The sequence below is a fragment of the Camarhynchus parvulus genome, chromosome Z (assembly GCF_901933205.1).
Source record: "Camarhynchus parvulus chromosome Z, STF_HiC, whole genome shotgun sequence".
NCBI classification, from domain to species: domain Eukaryota; kingdom Metazoa; phylum Chordata; class Aves; order Passeriformes; family Thraupidae; genus Camarhynchus; species Camarhynchus parvulus.
The window spans coordinates 57,826,662-57,844,893 of NC_044601.1; the positions used below are offsets into that span (position 1 = coordinate 57,826,662).

General features: G+C 42.0%; 1 protein-coding gene across 1 annotated transcript in view; it reads right to left on the minus strand.

Annotated features, from left to right (window-relative positions):
• EGFLAM (EGF like, fibronectin type III and laminin G domains) overlaps window positions 1–18,232 on the minus strand; it is a 75,598-nt gene that overhangs the window by 15,838 nt on the left and 41,528 nt on the right. The window contains exons 8-15 of the mRNA XM_030969141.1: window positions 16,236–16,351; window positions 15,699–15,993; window positions 13,126–13,226; window positions 11,780–11,880; window positions 10,549–10,693; window positions 8,509–8,698; window positions 4,673–4,798; window positions 3,693–3,936 (exon numbers count right to left, since the gene is read on the minus strand). Of these exons, the coding sequence (XP_030825001.1) occupies window positions 3,693–3,936; window positions 4,673–4,798; window positions 8,509–8,698; window positions 10,549–10,693; window positions 11,780–11,880; window positions 13,126–13,226; window positions 15,699–15,993; window positions 16,236–16,351 (1,318 nt within the window). The remainder of the gene's footprint in view (window positions 1–3,692; window positions 3,937–4,672; window positions 4,799–8,508; window positions 8,699–10,548; window positions 10,694–11,779; window positions 11,881–13,125; window positions 13,227–15,698; window positions 15,994–16,235; window positions 16,352–18,232) is intronic.

The following is an 18,232-nucleotide window of genomic DNA, read 5'->3' on the forward strand; positions in this document are numbered from 1 at the left end:
TTAAACAGTTCTTACAATCTTTATTGGCACAGCACTAATATGAATAGCAGCCTGTATGAAGGGCAAAACCACATTCCCCTTCACAAGTTCTATAGATCTTTGTATCTTGTTTTCAAATGCCATTTTACTACACTGGTTAAAGCATTTTATGTCTAAATAAGATGTAGCAGACTTTCCTCCAGGAGGACTGGAAACTTGTGTTTGATTTACTGGCCAAGCTGGAAAAATCAGAACTGTGTTATCTAGGACCCTTAAGACTTCCTAGCTTCAGTGAAAAAATACATAATTTCTGGGGATGAAATAATGTTTTGTATTTTCAGAATACTTGCATTTAAAAACAAAACAAAACAAAAACCCCATATTTTGCAATGAAAAAAATGGAAAAAATTTGTCATCTGAAATAGTGAGTTAATAGTGATTCAAATGCTGATTAAAAAACGTATATAATTTTGAAAATGTGAAAATAATATTTTCTTTTTTTCTTAACAATCAACATCAGTTTTGAAACCTTTCTGTTGTGTTTTTTTGTGATCGTTCAAGTTTTCTTAAAGCTCATTTTTATCTATTTTAATGATGCTGGCAGTATTACTTAAGACTTCTGAATGATACTTGGTTCATAAAACCTCCATTAAAAATATTATCAAGCAACACCAATCACTTGTCCTCCTTCTTATGTAGCACCATTTAGGGTTTACCTGTCTTGGGTAAATCAATAGCTAAGGAAATCTAATCACCTTGAAGAAGTCAACATATACCTATAAAGGAACCAGATAGGTTTGGCTACATAGTAAGTGGCAATACAAACATTATCTCCTCTCTTGCTTAGGTCATCATCATGCTAACCCTCCTGCTTTGCTAGATTTAATTACAATCAGGGATGATTAAGCCTTGCAGAGTCATCACTTCACAGCTGCAAGCTCTTTTGTAGAATCATGGGCTTTTTGAAACCTGCATGAGTTTGGTAGTACTTTCTTCTGATGTTTGAACACTGCTGGCTGTTCATGTGCTGTGGGGTTACTTTTTCCCATGTAAACCAAAGCTTAAAAAATATACCAGATCATGAAGATCTTGATCCTGCTTGGCCAAGGGAACTCTCAAGAGCTTCTCCTCTCAGACATTTCAGTGCTCAGGTTCTGCATCCCTTGTGCCTGTGGGCCCCCAGAGCGCACTGTGCTGCGTCCATCCTGGGATACACCAGGAAATCACAACCTTCACCAGCATCAGCTCTCCTACTACCGCTGCTGACGCACACAAATAAGCTTGCCTCATCCTAATTATAAAGTTATTATGGCTGTGTTCTGATTATAATATAAAATCTAACAGCCTGGTGGTCCTATGGCAAAGGTATCAGGATGACCAGAGCTATACCCCTGTAACATACACAGTGTAGGCATGACATAGTAGGATTAAGATGCACTTTTAAGTGGACATTGACCAGGCAGACATGAAAAACAGGGAATCTATTCATCTTATTTAATCACTGACAGAGCTGATGACAGGGTGCGAGTTGCACATTTTATCTAGAAAAAGAGCTAACAGGACAGCCTGACAACTTTCACTGAATCCTGATGCTCTCCTGAGTCTCATCCATTCCTCAGCTACCTCACCACACTCTTTTCCTCCAGTGCATGTAGCTCAGGCAGTAGCTGCCATCCAGCTTGCTCTTCTGCTTTCCAGCAGGAAGGGGCAGTTTCTACTCCCAGGCATATGCCTGTGGCTCTCTCTACATTTCATAACCCTACATATCAGTTAAACTTTAGTACAAAGTGTTTTGAAGTGCTACAATATTCTTGGAAGAAAAAAAACAATTCTACTTTAATATTTTATAGTTGCCAGTAACAGGAATTAGAAGGCTGCAATCAGTAAAGATTGAAGGCTGTTGTAAGAAGGGCTATTCTGAATTGGAGAAAAGGTCTCCAAAATTAGCTATTTCTGCCAGTTTTCAGCAAGAGAATGGAATAGGGCAAGTATGAAGTGATTCTTCCCTTGATATATCCTCTCAGCTTCTGGCAACTTGTCATTTAGCAATTTCCTGAGTCAGAGGCTGCATCCGTACAACTGCGTTTGATCTCCCTCAATGGAGCTTTCTTCAAATTTGTCCAATTTTTTTAAACCTATTTATAGTTTTGGCATCTGTAACTTGCTGTGACGATTAGTTTCCACAACTTATTTATGTATTCCTCTTAAAAAAAAAAAACCAAACCCCAAACCCAAAGAAAAAAAGTCTTATTTCTTTGGTTCCTTATTTTCTTTGCACATTGAAAAAATACAGAATACTCATTAATCTCCATGCCGTTCACTATTTTAAAACTTCTATCATACTTCCACCAAACTCTTTCTTTTCCAGGCTGAAAGGTCCTGCTGTGGAAGAGTTTTGTGGAAGATGTTTCATTCCCTCTCCTGGATGTCAAAACCACTCCTCCTTCTTAATTTTACAAATTTCTTTTGAAATTATGTGACCAGAATAGTAGCAAGTTTTCAAGACAGGGTGCATTGTGGCCTTCAGCAGAGACATTCTTCCTTATTCCATTCCTAATAATTCCCTGCATTGTACTTAGGTTTCTGTGTTTGTCTCTAAACAGTTTGCTGTTGCTTCCACAGAGCTATCCATGACGACTCCAGGATTTTTCTCTGTCTGACAACACTGTTTTTCCACAGCTGTGCATTGTTAGGCTTGTGCATTATTTTGCATTTGCTCCCTTTATATTTCATATTTAATTTTGTCTGCAAAACTGAATGGGTTTGTTTGCTTGAGTCCTCATTCATTGCAAAATCAGTGCATTTTCCCTAATCACAGTATAGTCAAAATTCCTGATGCCCATCCACAGGAATCATTGGTATGCAAGACTTGCAGACAGTGTACTCATTTTGCTCAAGCTTTATATAGATAATTTCTAAATATCAGGTCAGCCTGGTCAAACTGGCAGCCTCCTGGGCCATATCCAAGATACCCAGTGTCTCTGTTCAGCCCAGTGCCTTTTCAGAAAGCCCAGGAACAGCTGCCCAGTGACTGGGCACTCAGTTACACAGGGAGAGAGAGCAGTGGTTTTGAGGCAGTTCATTGCTTCCATCCTCCTGGACATTAATTTTAGGATGCAATGAGTCACTCACAGAAGGTCTGTCTGGGAACCTTGGTGACCAGGTTAAACCACATATTTATGTTTTAGACAGCTTACATTGTATAAATTGGATACTAGCCCCAGGTCCCTCAAAAACAGCACTATGAAGAAGTGGAGGGACCTGGAGTTGTATCTTCTTGTGCCACCTCAAGCCTGGCACTCCTGCTTGGAACTGGAAACCAGAAAGGAGGATGCTCACGTAAGTGCCAATATTGTGAAATCCTGTGGCTAGAAAGTATATGCATAAAATATTTACAGATCCCCTAACAGTGTCGTGGGGGCAAGAAGGGAATTACTGCAATACCATACAGCCACAACTGTAACATCTGCAGTAAGACAAAGCATAAAGCTTTGAAATACACTGACGTAGGAAAAAAATCCTGTCCCCTTGACCAAAATTATTGTGCTTAATAGTGCTCCTGTGCTTCCTCAGAAGCAGGCACAAGAGACCAAGGGGCTCACACACCTCATCGAAGGCTGTGACCCTTTCCAGCCCCCTCCTCTGCTGGATGAGCACCGTGGCACTGCTGGGAAGCAAACACCAGCTTTGGGAGGTGTTAATCACGCATTTACCTGATCACAGCTGTTCCTGAGCCGCAGTCAAACCTGAACTCCACGTAGCCAGCCACCAGGGTGATGGAGAGGAAGTCCTTGCTGTCTGTGTCATAGCTGTACAAAAGGACACCAGTCTCTAAATCTGGACGAAATGTCAGCTCAAACTCCATGAAGGAAAGGTAATTCTGTGGTTCCAAGGGCCAGGGTGTGCTAGCAAATGATCTTAAGGATTCGTTGAACTGAGGTATGGCCAAGGTGAGTGCTGGAAATCCAGAAATCACAAGCAGGTCACTTGAGGCTCAAACATAAAGGATTGACTCTTACCAACCCGTGTCTGTTCCTTGTGTTAAGTACTTAAGCTAATGATTAGCAAAACAACCTGATTTTTTTTCATCTAAATTAAAAATATTTTATAATCCTACCCAATACTAGTTAATCTCTTCCTTTTTCAGGGATGTATTTGTACTGTAAATCATTTTGTACCTTTTCTTTAGTGACTCAGAATAGTGCCTTTCAAAGTAGCAAGCATGCACACAGTGGGTGGTAGCATGAAAATTTCTACAGCATAAAAAATAACACCAGATGTATTTTACTACTTGTATCTCTGATATTAGCAGGCAATTGACATTATGTCCTTTACATTTCAAAATATACAAGTGACACTGGTTTTAGGAGAAAGGTGGGTGTTTTTTTAGGATTAATGTGCAGCTGCGGAGTGGCACATTATTTTAACTTCTGAATAGGAATTTCAAGATGCTTAAGTACAGCTAGCTTAAATAAGCAAAGAGGTTTGAAAATAACAGATTATATAGGAGCTGGATGTGGCTCCAAAGCAGTAAGGGAAAGGTTTCAGTACCTGACTTTAAAAAGATAAAGTAACAAGTATTCTCTTCTGTCAGTGTAAACTATGAGACCTCCTCGGGTGTCTCTAAGTGAAAAAACACATCGAACACTAAATAACACACAAAAGAAACAGAGACATCCCAGTATCCACTCACCTTCCTCGCAATGGTGACCTTTAAATCCAAGAGGACAAAGGCAAATATAAGAGTCTGCTTTGCTTGCAGTACAGGTGCCACTGTTGATGCAGGCTGCCTCATCACAGATGCCACTGCTACACTCACCTAAACACAGGAGTCAGAACACCAAGTTATTGGAGAAGTTTGTCAAAGAAGATTTATTTGGCTGTCGATCACTGCTACTAACCAACTCAATTTGCTCTTATGCCTAGATTCTTTCCCGATTTGTCAAATGCTGTGCAATTTAGACAAGGGAACTTGATTATTAGTATTTTTTTAAATATCAGACCAACAAGACACCTTATAAATAGCAAAAAGTAGCCCTGAAAAGCAAACCATGATAGAAATAACATTCAATCATTCCTTGGATTACTTATTGTCTGCTCTTCTTCCTATTTTCTCATAAAATACAAATTTCTCTGACTTGTTTACATGCATCAAGCCTGGCTTAATTTTAATTATCTTAAGTGCTTCTTTGCTCACTATAAATTCATGCCATGCTGAGCATGGGAGGTGTTAATCATTATCAACTAATCTTATTAGCCAAAATGAGGTTGTTGACCCTCTTGTGCACACTAAAAGAGATCATATCATCAACATATGGACTTTTTAAGAAGCATCTCTACTATTCTGGCACATCAACTTAAATAAAAAGGAGGTTATTTCTTCTTGCTGGATTTTAGCTAAAATTGTTGTAGAACAAATAAACTCTCATTTGCTTTTTAAAACTGGTATCTATAAAACTGTCAAACTGAAACTACACAACCATCAAATATACACCTGATTGAAGTTCTTGTTGAATTTATTTTCTCTTTTAGTTTCTGATCAAATAACTCTCCCCCCATCAACAGTAACAAGCTGATTACATTATCTGTATACGTTAAGAGAGACCAAGTTGTGGTGTACAACGGTAAGCACACCATTTGGAGGAGCTTAAGTGTCTTATAGCAAACTAAGAATTACACATTTATTTTGAGGGACACTGAAATATCACCTCTGCGATGACAAAGGTTTCATGAGGCAGTTCTGGCAATAAACCCTGGGGAAGTGTTTTGCAACTTGAAGTGATTAAGAGAAGTCTTGAAAAACTATTGCAAGATGGGGATATGCCCTTTTTTTTGTTTGTTTAAACAGAGCACTCTGATTGCAAGGACAGTTTTGAGAGCAGGTCTCTACAGATCTTCAGTTAGACACTGGTTTTTGTACAGCACCAGCTTTACAGTCTGAATTCCCATCCCAAAGCCAGAAAGAAAACCACAAACAAACATGCAGATATAAATGGTGGATGCGCTGGTCCAATCAGTCTGCTCACCACAGTGGAAAACAACCTTTTCTAACTAAGGGCAGAAGCAGAAACAACTCACTCAGTGGTCGTCTGGTACCACTCCCTGATAGACCAGACTTGTCTCCTATTGCTCATCTACAGATCTCCTACCAGGACCACTTCTCATTGTAGGGAGGGCAGGTCTGAGTACAGCAGCCATGACACAGGACTCCAGGGCTGACCTGAGGAGCACGGACAAAACATAAAAGTCCCCCAGCAGGGAAAATATGCTCCTTTTCCATGGAAGGGGACAGTTCCTTCTGCCCCATGCCCAGCCATGGGACCAGGGGTGCTGGCTGTGCTCACTGAGCTATCTTTGCCCCTTCTGGCCTGCACTGTAATGGCCACAAGTGAACCAAGGCAAGACAGGCATCCTGTCCCTCAGATCCCTCACACACTCATCAATTATCATGACACTGACAGAATAGCACTGTTCTGTTTTACAGGCAAAGAAACAGAACCAAGACATGTGTAAACAAGGATCTCTATGCATCAAGTGTGTGATCTCTATGCATCAATGCTCATCTTTGCTGCATCTGCTCCAATGTTAATGTTGACAGTATGTTCAAACAGATCAGAGTTAAACAAAGTCTTTGAGAAACAGAAAAGAACAAGGAAGACAACAGCAACAGGACCAGCCATGGGACCCCTGATTTGAGAAACAGCTTGAACTGGAGTAGTCTTGATATTTAAGGACAGGCTGCTCTCCCAGTGTCCCAGTGGCTTTTCACAGCTTTTGGGCCAGCATAGGTGACTATGCTGAAGAGGCAAACCACAAGTATGGTGGCTGCATTTGCTTGGCTCCCAATGGCAGATGAAGGAGAGAAACTGCAGCAGCAACCCCAGGTCCTGCCATGTCTGCTCCAAACCATGCCCAGTGGTTGGACCATCCTCTGTTGGTCCCTCAGCTCACAGTGGGACCTCTGCTGCAGCCAGAAGGGAGAGCAGAGAGATGAATGAACCCGTCTCTTCACCACCCTCAGTTCTGTGATCCATGTAGCACAGCATTCCTGATTTATATACTGTGCCAACAGAAAAAAATCTCCAAGTGACTGACTCGCAAAGTCATTCCTAAATCCCAGCAGAGCTTACTTGCAATTTTCTTATTTTGAGTTATACTCACATGACCTATTGTTTGCAAGTCTCTTCTGTTACAGTTTCATATAAATGTGTGCAGTGACACAAGGACAGCAAGGCTTTATCACTCAGTTTCGAGTCACACATGGCAGAGCACAGCATTTATTTTCATTGATGTTGATTGTTAATGCAGTAGAGCATATGTGGAGCAATCATGGATGGGAATGAAGCTAGCTGCATCCCAAAAGACAATAGAGATTAGGGCTAGAGAAGTTCAGCAGGGCTTTCATCTGTCTAAATTCCATAGATTCTCAGTCTATCGTGAAATTACACTCTGATTCCAAAATCTTACACTTTTCAGCAACTGCTTCTTTGGCCAGTCTGTTCTACCCCTATATTGCACAGAAGTTTGGCCTTGTTATCCAGAGAATACAGAGCAATTGTTAAGAAGTTTCTCATAAATCATTTCCTTCTTGGGATGTCAAGTGCACAGCTACAGAAGAGAAGAAAGATGACTTTGTGGCTGAAGGATGGCAGGGAGAGTTCAGTGGTATGGAATCTATTACTTGCTGCTAGCACTTGCCTTATGTCTTGGGTTTACCCTTATTCTTATACTGTTTGGACTGGGAGATCATTAAAGCAAGGATTTTGTTGCCCTGCCTTTTTTCAAGTGCTCATTAATAGGATGAAACAGATGAATAAATAAGACAGGACTAGTTAATTAGCTTCCCTACTTCGCCATCTTTTACTCTGTGAAGGAAAAATAATTTTATAATAACATTTCATAAAGCTGCTGGAAGTATTTATTCCAAGCTATTTTTAAATCATATCCATGGCTCTGGATAGCAAAAGAAAGGGTGGTATACAGGAAAGCCTATATGCTTCAGCAGTGGTTAGGTGTAACACAGAAAGCCCTCCGTAACATCCACAGGGCTGCTGTGGGCCTCAGAGATCCATGTGTTACTTTGGACAAGTGCAATGATGTCTTTAGGCAAAATGCATTTTGTTGGGTCCGTATTGTTTCAAAGGCAAGCTCAGCATACAAACTATTGATTTCTGAGGACATGACTGTGTCAGTCAGGGGCATGAAGAGGTGCCCTGAGAGCTGCTGGCAGAAATACCGGCGCAGTTGTAATGACATCTGCAACACAGATCCTACTGTTCACTCATGGAAATGGGTTTACTATTTACTGTGCACAGGGTGTCCACAGACAGCTTGCTGGTGCAGTGTGATGAACTGTCCTGCTACAGACCCAGCAAGAGCAATATGCAAGGGAACAGAGGAAAACCAGGCCAAAAATAGAGACTGCGCCTTCCCCCACTCAAACCTGGACCATTGTTCAGTGTGTCCCAACAGGATAAAAAGTAACCCCGGGTTAGTCACTGATTAAAGGCCCCACATCATTACACTCACCAACATCAGCACCACTGAGAGCTTTGCCTAATGGCCAGGGTCTCATGTCAATTGTCTTCCCATTGATGCTCAGGGCCTGGACGCAGCCCTGGAAGCCGCGGTTGGTGCCGGCGGCCCTGACCAGCCAGTACACGCTGGGAGCGCCGCCAACATAGAAGGGAGTCTGGAACGTGATCTTGCTGTACTGGCCCTGGAGGGAGAGCAGAGCACAGCATGCTGTGTAACACATATAACACAGGAGAAATCATTAAGCAACAGTGCTTTACAATCCGTTTTTTCCTCCATGAAGAACTGTGTCAGGGAATGTTGTTTGTTGGTAATTCCTTCCCGTTACTCATTCCCTAAATCAGTCCACCAATCAACCTTTCTCACCTGCATCCCATCACAATAACATGAACTACTAAAAGCACAAGAAAAAAGACTAGAAACCACTGTTTTGAGGAGAAAGCATCATCTGTCTTTTGCTGCAATTTCTTCCTTTCTTTCTGCCAAAAAATTGTTTGTCTTTTAAACTGTAAGCCCTGAGGGATAGACCAATGAGATATTGTCTTTTGGACAGAACCCAGCAAGTGCTTGGTATTTAATAATTATGAAATGACAAAAAAATAGGTAAAAAAGAAAGAAAAGGCAAAAGCCAGTAAAGTCGCCACTTTAGCAGGGTTCTGCTCACTTTGCCATTGCTAAATGTACTGCCTGTCTCTTTAACAAATCTATAGAAACCTACATACACAAGTTTACTAAAATTGCTACAGTGAAAGAACAAAAAACATCAAAACCAACAGAACCTTTTTGGACCACTGACCCAAACTCCATGCTACTGTGGCCAAATTAGTCAAAATTCCTTCCACAAACTGATCAAAATATGACTTTTCCCTCCTACTCAACAGCTCTTTCAAAACCCCACGGACCTTTAGAAGAAAATATAAAAAATTCTCAGTTATTTGGGGCCAGGTTTTACCAACCTGTGCTTTTGACAGCACTGACCTCTAGCCTAGAATCTTTCAGGATTTTTCACCCCTGCCTTGCCGCCACAGTGTTTATAACAATATATTCTGTCACCATAGCCTGTATTTGGCCAGGACAAATAAGCTGAGGTTATTGAGTCTGCAGGTGTTCACTTGCACAGTACACTGCAGAAGCTGTACACATCTCTCCTGATTCACATCTGCCCTTTGCATGGCCTCAGAGCATTGGTAACAGCAACACATGACACACTGAAGTTCTTTCCTCTGTCATTTCCAGCTGATGAGAACTCAATACACTGCAATTTTTTCTCTTCGGTGCCTGCACATAAAAGTGGAAAGTAATAAGACATCTGAAGCTGCTTTCTTTCAGGGCTAGGGATGGCATGTTAATAGTGGCTATCAAAGGAAAGGCATCTGAAACAATTTGAAATTGCCTTTTCTTCCAGTGCCCTAATTTTGTTTTCTGGCCCAGCAACAGATGAGCAAGTCAAAGCATCTTCCTGTATTATATTTTGTCTTGTCAGCCTTGTATGAACTTGCTGGTGTTAACATAAGTCAGGGCAGAATGTCTATCTTCATTACTATGCTTAAATCATTGTCCAGAATATGCATACAATTATACCTCTGTATACAAATCTCGTGTGGTTATATGCATCTTATACATAAATAAATACTCACACACACATATGCATCTAATTTTTATGTCTGAGGAAGCAGAGCAGTTCTCTGAGGCTTGAAAAAGAAAGCAATCAGGGACAGCAGCTGTGCAATCTAGTAAACTTCTAATGGGCTGTATTTGAGGCTGGCATAGGGTAGCTGAAGGGTGGCAGAGCAAACATGGAGCACAACAGGGAAACAGTGATGGGATTCAGCCCTGAGATATTTATCTCTGTGATTTCTAGATTATGTATTTGGAAGAGTAATCTGTACTCTGATCTTAGTTCACTAAATGTCCTAACACCAATAAATAAAACTGCACCTTTTAAATCTGATCAGGCTTCTGGTGGCAAGAAAAGAAACACCATCACAACCTTGAGAGACCCCAAGATTGAACCACAAGGGCAGGATTACCAACCTGAGATTTTCCTGTCACTGGAGCATTGTTGTCCATCCTGAGCCAGCCATTCACCCCTTCTCTGAACAATGTGACACTGTGCCAGTTCCCCAGCTTGATTTTGTTTTCACTCGTTATGACTCCAACTCCCGTGCCACAGTTGAACCTGGGATCATGAAATAGAGAGGGCAAGGTGATAATCTTACATTGACAAATAACCAAAAGTTGGTTTTAGACTCCAAAAAGCCTTTTTTGCACTTGGGAACCTCTCTGTTCCACACTGCATATTAGCACAGGAAATTCAGACAGCAAGTCTACATAAGATCTGTTTCAAATTTCAAATTTCATTATCTGTCTTTCAGTGTGGAGAAGATTTTGCATTCTCCGTCCGTACCAAGCGCATTGCTAAGCTTGCCAACAGCTGAAACTGTTTCAAGATGGAGAGTGCTACAATCTGAGCTCCCGCTATCACAGTAATTTCTCCTGGGAATTTTTCTAGCTCCCTGGTGAAAGGCAGTGATACATTAATAACTCTGCTAGTCTATTTGAAACTCAGTGCCGATTGACAGGAAGACCTCCAGGAGAGCTGAATGTGCACAAAATGCCCCATTTTCCCTGACTGCCGTGCAGTGCAGGTGAACAGAAACACAACTAAGGCACATCACCCACTTTGTTATTCCCCACTTTTAAAGGACTCGCCCTCCCAGTTTAGGAGATCCTGGAAATACTCTTTCACTTGCTTCATATCTATCAGACTGCAAGAAACACCCTCCACCTTCATTTAAGAAACCTAAACAAGGTATCATCTAAACAAAGCATGTAAGATGAAGTTCCTGGCCCCTTGCTGGCACTACATCCTTTGTTTTGCTACATTATCTGCAAGCCATTTTCTGTGAAGCAAAAACACTGACTGAATATACCATCAATGTACCATCAGCTTAGCAAATACAGTGGCTCACTGGCATTTCTGGTAACATAGCTATGAGGCCCAGACAAATGTCTTAAAGAAGATTGACCATTTTGCCTTTACTCTGAGGTCTGAATAAAAGAACTTAACAGCGCACATGTTCACACACTAAAGAAAGATCAGAGAAAAAAGTATTGAAGTACTCTTAAATGAAATTATACTGTCTATCTGGCGCACTGCATGGGACAGAAGTCAAAGACACTGGAGATATTCATCACATGTAGCAGTGCCAGGAGGCAGCAATAGCCCTGTCTCCTTACATCAGACTTAGGATGGAGGTTTTACCTGAACTGGAGGCTACGTCGGATGATTGCCAGTGACATAAAATCACCACGACCATGTTCATTTTCTCCACAGTACAGCAGCAAACCATCCTCGGATTCAGCCTGCAATCATTGTGCCAACATGAAAAATCAAAGCCTCACAATTACAGATAAAAGCAAGCAGCAGTGGGGGACTTTTCTCCAGAAAAGGGTCACCATTTTTCAGAATGAGTTTTTAACTTGCTGAATCAAAAACTGTTTGATCAGCTTTGAATCCTGCATTTGAAAAACTTAAAAAATCACTGCCTTAATGGTTAAAAAATTTAAGACCATCTCTTAAAGTATGATATTATCAGACCTGAAAAAAAGCCTGGAAGTATTAAAGACTGTCAGACATATCCCATATGAGACTCCTGAGTAAAAAGTCTAGCAAGAATGTCCTAGCAAGCCTGGTAAGTGTTGACACATCAGACTTACTGTATATGAATACATACACCCTACTTCACATGTTCCATGAGACTGACACTCCTCAAGCCAAACAGGCTGTGCTGGCAGCATTTCTCCATATGCTCACAGCAGCTGACACAGTGGCTTTTTGCAGCCATCCTGCATTTTAAAATGGCAAATTGCCAGAGGAGTGTAAGATCACCACTGAGGCAACTGATTGTGCTGCTTTAGAAGCAGTCTCTTTCCCAGACTGTGAGGCTGGGGAGCCTGCTTTACATGGGGGTGGGGATGCATCCAAGAGCTTGGCCACCCTCCCTAGAGGCAGCCCTACATGTTCTGTCTATAGAGAACAGACCGCACTAACACAAGCCAGCATGGGATTTATCCCCACTTTAGTCCTGCATTTTAAGTAATACAGTCTCCTGAATGTATCAGTAGCCCGTGTCCCAGACTTCAGAGCCGGGAAAATAATGTCCACTTAAATCCTGCAGGGTGGGAAAGGAATGCTATACATAGGGCAGTGTTTTGCTTAGTATGACAGGATCATCATCTCTTGTCCACAAAGATACTGTATACCACTTTCAAAGTCCAATTCACAAAAATTCTGTGTGTTCTTCAGCCTGTAGCTCATCCACCTGACTGTAACCTCACTAATGTACATTGCTGCTAGTCCACAACTACAAGTCCCAGGGATTCTATCATGCAGTGCCTACCAACCATGGATGAAAACCCTTCAGCTGCTTACAAACTTAATTCACATTCACTGAGGGTCGAGCCAGATCTCTGCAGATGAACGTTACACACAGGTTCACCACAATTATACAGAAGCTATACTGAAGCTAAGTTACTGCTCTATTGTCCACCACATCAGAGTAAGTAAACAAAATTTAAAACACCAGTCTGACAATTCCTTAAACTTACCCTGAATTCAAGAGTAATTTGAAATGTCTGATAGGACTTTTTCAGTGGTTCAAATGTGATATATGAGTAGCCAGAGAACTGAGGATACTGGATACTAATATCTGAAAAGCAAAGAGGGAAGCATGTTATTTAGCAGTTCTCTTCCGAATAAAAATCAATATACATATTTAGTACTAGATAACACCAGGTGGCAATGAAAGGCAGAGTTCCTCCAGAGACAACCATCAGGCAGTAGCAGTCAACAATCAGTTAACCTATTGCCTTGTCCTCCCACCATTTTTTACAGCTAATTCCTTTATTCCCAAGGACCTGGCGAACTTGGAAAGAAACAGGATACTGAGGGCCAAATAATGCTCAATAGTTTAATCAGAGAATTCAAAGGAAATTTTGGCAGGTTTTCATCCTTGTTATAGAAGAAAGACCACATCAACTTTGTATTTATCTTCTTTTAAGGACTGATTTAAGAAAGAGAGGACAAAGTAATTTTCTGTTCTGCAGGATTACAAAAACACACATGGGAAATATGGCCAGACTCTAGGCAGCATTAGTCACTGCTACTCTGTAGCTGCTGCATCCAGCATCTGGAGAATCACTGGATGTCTCATAACAGCCCAGCAGCTTCCAGCACTTCTCTCAAGTCAGCTCAGGGCAGAAGCTAAAAGGAGCAATGGGGAAAAGAGAGTCCTTGTCCTTGAAGGCATTTTTCCATCCCTGGCTGCAACAGTGGCTCTTTTAATTGCTCTTGTCAAATGGCATTATCAGCCTCACCCTTTGCTGTCTTGCATTAGACCCTGACCCTGAGAGAAAATGAAAATTTGAGATGCCTTACTGCTAGCCACTGTCAGCTGTAAAATTACCTTTGCAGCCTATCTTCCTAAGAAACACTGAGGACAGACACAGTTTCAAGCCTGAGTTTTTATACTGACAGTGGATTTAAGTGTCATGAGGAAGGAAGCATGAGGATTCCTATTCCTCCCTGCTATTTAAATACTGAGTTTTTCTCAGTTTTTGAATCTGGGTAGAGTTCTCTCAGCGTTTTTGCTTGCAAGGCATACATTTTAGGCTGAGTTGAAGGGGATTGGTGCTATAAACCTGAATGCAACCACAGCAGAGAACAATTATCTCATGTCCTGATCACAAGAAGAACTGACTGGACCAGAGTGCCAGGCAGCTGTTGAATGTGAAGAAAAGTCTGTTTCCATCAGATTAATATATTATTTAACAATACTGGCTGCAGAAGACAAACTCTGTACAAAGGAGTATTGGCACATGATGTTTACTCTGGAATAACACCCTCCCCCATGAAAAATAGAGGGTTTGGGCTGGTGTTAATAGACTGCTTTACAAGTTGTATATGGCCTTGTCAGTTCAAATAAATCCTCAACTCTTCATACTGATCAAGGCCTAAAATCATATCTGCAGCTGTTCCATGTGGCTGAGTCACATCAAATTGTTTTCAGAAGGAGCTCTCTTTGTTCCAGCACTCCAGTTAAAGAAGATGAAGCACCCTCAGTGTCTGTATCCCTGATGCATGACGCTGTGCAACATGAAAGTCTAACATGACCCTGTAGAAGAAACCTGTGTCCCTAATGCTCTGCTGTAGGGCACGGTCTTGGCAGATCAGATCAGCATGCAGAGGCATGGGCAGATCAGATCCTTCTTAGCTGGAGGAACAGCACCACCACAGCCAATGGGACATTTTCTTTTCATGAGCCCTGGCATTCATCTGACTCCTTGGTCACCAAACCAGAAGAAAAATTACTTCAGGGGGAAAAAGTGACCTGCTTATGGCCTGGTGAGGATGCTGGACTGGCTCACCCGGTGATCTGCTCAGTGTTAACCTTGGGAAAGGGTGGGTTTAGGTCTCTAGAGGGAAAGAACAAGAAGGCAGTGAGATAAGAAGTAGGACAGCTCCTTCAGCTCAGCAAGTTCTTGCCATGGCTCAGCTGCCCTGAAAAGAGGCAGCAGGATGGGATGCAAGTCCTGACTAATGCAAACACTTCCTCACATGCTTTTTGAACTGAGGACGAGATTTTGTTCCTCCCTTACCCAGTTTGCCTGACATGAGTGCTGCACTACAGACTTGCAGACTATGGAGAAAGCCTCCTCTGGAGGTATGGGAGTTTTCTCACATCCCTGCTGTGGGACCAGCATCATCTAGACCACACAGAAAATGGGGGTGGTTCAGGGCTTCAGCTGCTGCCAAAATGCAAGTGTCAAAGAGGGGTTGAATGTCTTCAGCTTCCATCTGAGGGTGCCATGATTGGACCCTGTCACACCTGGGTGATTAACAACATACCTGCTCCACCATCCCCTGACTCCTAGGTGGGGAAAAGACAATTAACTGCCCCTGTGCATCTTTACACAGGTTCTGCATTCAGCTTTATTAAGGAATGACTTTTTCCCACCTCAGTGAGGAAGAAAAAGCAAATAGGGCGATGCCAGAACTGGACCCACAAAGCCCAGCCCAGCTGGCTATTCCCGAAGTGCACATTGGCAGGCTCTTTGCAAAGCTGCTCCTCGACTCAGACAAAGAGCAGCCAGCAGCCGTGGGCACACAGAAAGAAGCCCACCTTCCTGGCAGGTCTCCCCTGCTTTGCCCAGGTTGCAGTGGCAGCGGGAGCCGCCGCGGTCGTAGTCGTTGATGCAGAAGCTGTCGGCGGAGCACACAGCCTCGTCGCAGGAGAGCTCGGAGAGCCGCGGCACAGGCGGGGACACCGAGGGCCCCAGGCTGGCAGCAGGGACAGAAGTGGGCTCGGAAGTGGTTGTCAGGACCCGTGACAGGAGCCTGGAACTAGACCCTGGAGTGACCTTAGTTTCCACCAGAAATTTTCTGTTGCCTCCTTTAATAGCAGGAAGTGGTCTGAGCTGAAAGGAAGTAAAGAAACACCAATTCAGTAAAGGTAAAATTCTGTGGGGAAACAAAATTAACACATTTTAAGATACAGATCTGAGGCAACAAATTCATCCTCGATGAAGAAAAAGAAGGGACCACATCACTATATCTAAGCACTTAATATCAGATATTAACTTCTTGACAGGATCAGACACTTTCAAATATCCAGACTATAAAGAAAATAGAAGTGCCAAAGACAAATCTTGACATGTACCTCTTCTATATAAATGTCATAGTCTGAATCATCGATATCAAATCCATCACCATCACCAGTCACTGTGTCTGTGATGTACCGATGCCCATAGCTTCCACTTCCCAACTCCTCAGAGCCTGAAAAGACATAACTGGCATATTCAGTTCGTATAGTTTTTTCTCTTTGCACACAGCAATTCAGATCTTACCACTCCCCCAATTCACAACACTTAAATCTGAACTGATGCTAATGTTCATGCTGTACAGACAATGCAAGCGTCAGTCTGGAGACAGCAGATCCTGTCCAAGTGATATACACACAACTTAAAGTGAAGACCTTCATTGAGATGCTCACTAGTGATCAAACAAATGAAGCAGGCAAAGGTCAGTTCTCCCTCTGCAAAATGACTTGTATTCATCATTTTTCCAGGACAAAGGTTTCAAACTTTTTTGGCATGGACAACATTTTAATGACCGATTTTTTTTAAATCAAGCTTTTCCCTTTTGGAAATACAGTCTTGTATCTCAAAAGAGATAATAAATAGGAACAGCAAAAGAGATCTATACAGGTAAGATACACTCTATTTAGGATTTAATCTACCTCCACTGACTCCAAATCTCCTGAAATTAGTGTCCTGTGTGTGTTCTTAGACTATTTTTTAAAATACAATTCAGCACCTTGAAACAAGAAACATGCACAAACACCTTCCCCCAGAGGGTTCTTGGGCACTGGAACAGGATCCCCAGGGGAGTGGTCACGGCACCAAGCCTCACAGAGCTCAAGAAGCACTTGGAAAATTCTGTCAGGCACATGGTGGGATTATTGGGGCTGTCCTGTGCAGGGCCAGGAGTTGGACTCGATGATCCTAGTTGCTTCCTTCCATCTTCAGATATTCAGGGATTCTACGACCATGTGTTTTTCAAGTACATAATCTACTTCTGCCTCTTCCCAGAGTGCTGAACGGTGCTTTGGATGACTCTGGGCTGGGAATGGAAAGTTTGAACAGTACGGGGATCCTCATTTCTATTTTACAGAAAGTGTCTCTACTTTTCTGCACTTTACATAGCAAACTCTGCCTAAACAGTGGTTTGAGCTTTTTAGCTATTAAAATTCACCAGGTCATGAAGAAACACAGTAAAAGTAACCAAACCATTACAGTTACTTGTCATTTCAGTGAGGCTGAGAACAGATGTCTTTAAACCATTAAAACAACAGACTTAACCATACAATATTTTTCCATCACTTAAAAATAACATAAGCAACCTTTGGTTTACAAAGTCTCTCTACTGAGCTGAGTGTACCTATCTAAATCTTTCTATACTCTCTCCTCCTCTGACAATCTGCTGTGATTGTAACCCAGAAGTCCTGGCAGGCACTTATGAAATCCAACACCTGTGCACCAGAGGTGAATGTGTGCCCTGGCTGACTGACTGGCCACACTCCCTATGCCCTGCAGGGGTTACTTATCAATGGGCTTTGCACATTACATCAGCATACAGAAAAATTAGAAACAAATGAGTAGAGATAATGAGGCATACGCACTTGCAACCTAGAAAGCAGGCTGGACTGGGAAAGAACGTGTGTAAGTCTTTCCACTCTAACATGTATACCTAGTCATCTGTAAATAATACATTTTATCTGTACATTAAATAGAAGTACCCAGCACTGAGTTCAACCAAATGAGCTAAGCAGAGAGCTCCCTTCTATGACTGGTAACAAGATGAGGCAAACAGGACAAACTACTTCCAGATTGTTTCTGCTACTGACTGTGAATACACAGGGAAAGGATTACCGTTAGGGAATCAGACTGCACATATATGAACTGGTCCCAGTCCTACAAAAACTGGAATGAATTTCACCATGCTGAAATCAAAATGCAAAAAAATCTCTTACTCGTAGTATTCACTTTTATAGTCATTCAGGTTAATTACCATCCAGAGCAGAGAAGAGCAGAGTAGAGTAGAGCAGAGCAGAGCAGAGCAGAGTACAGCAGAGTAGAGTAGAGTAGAGTAGAGTAG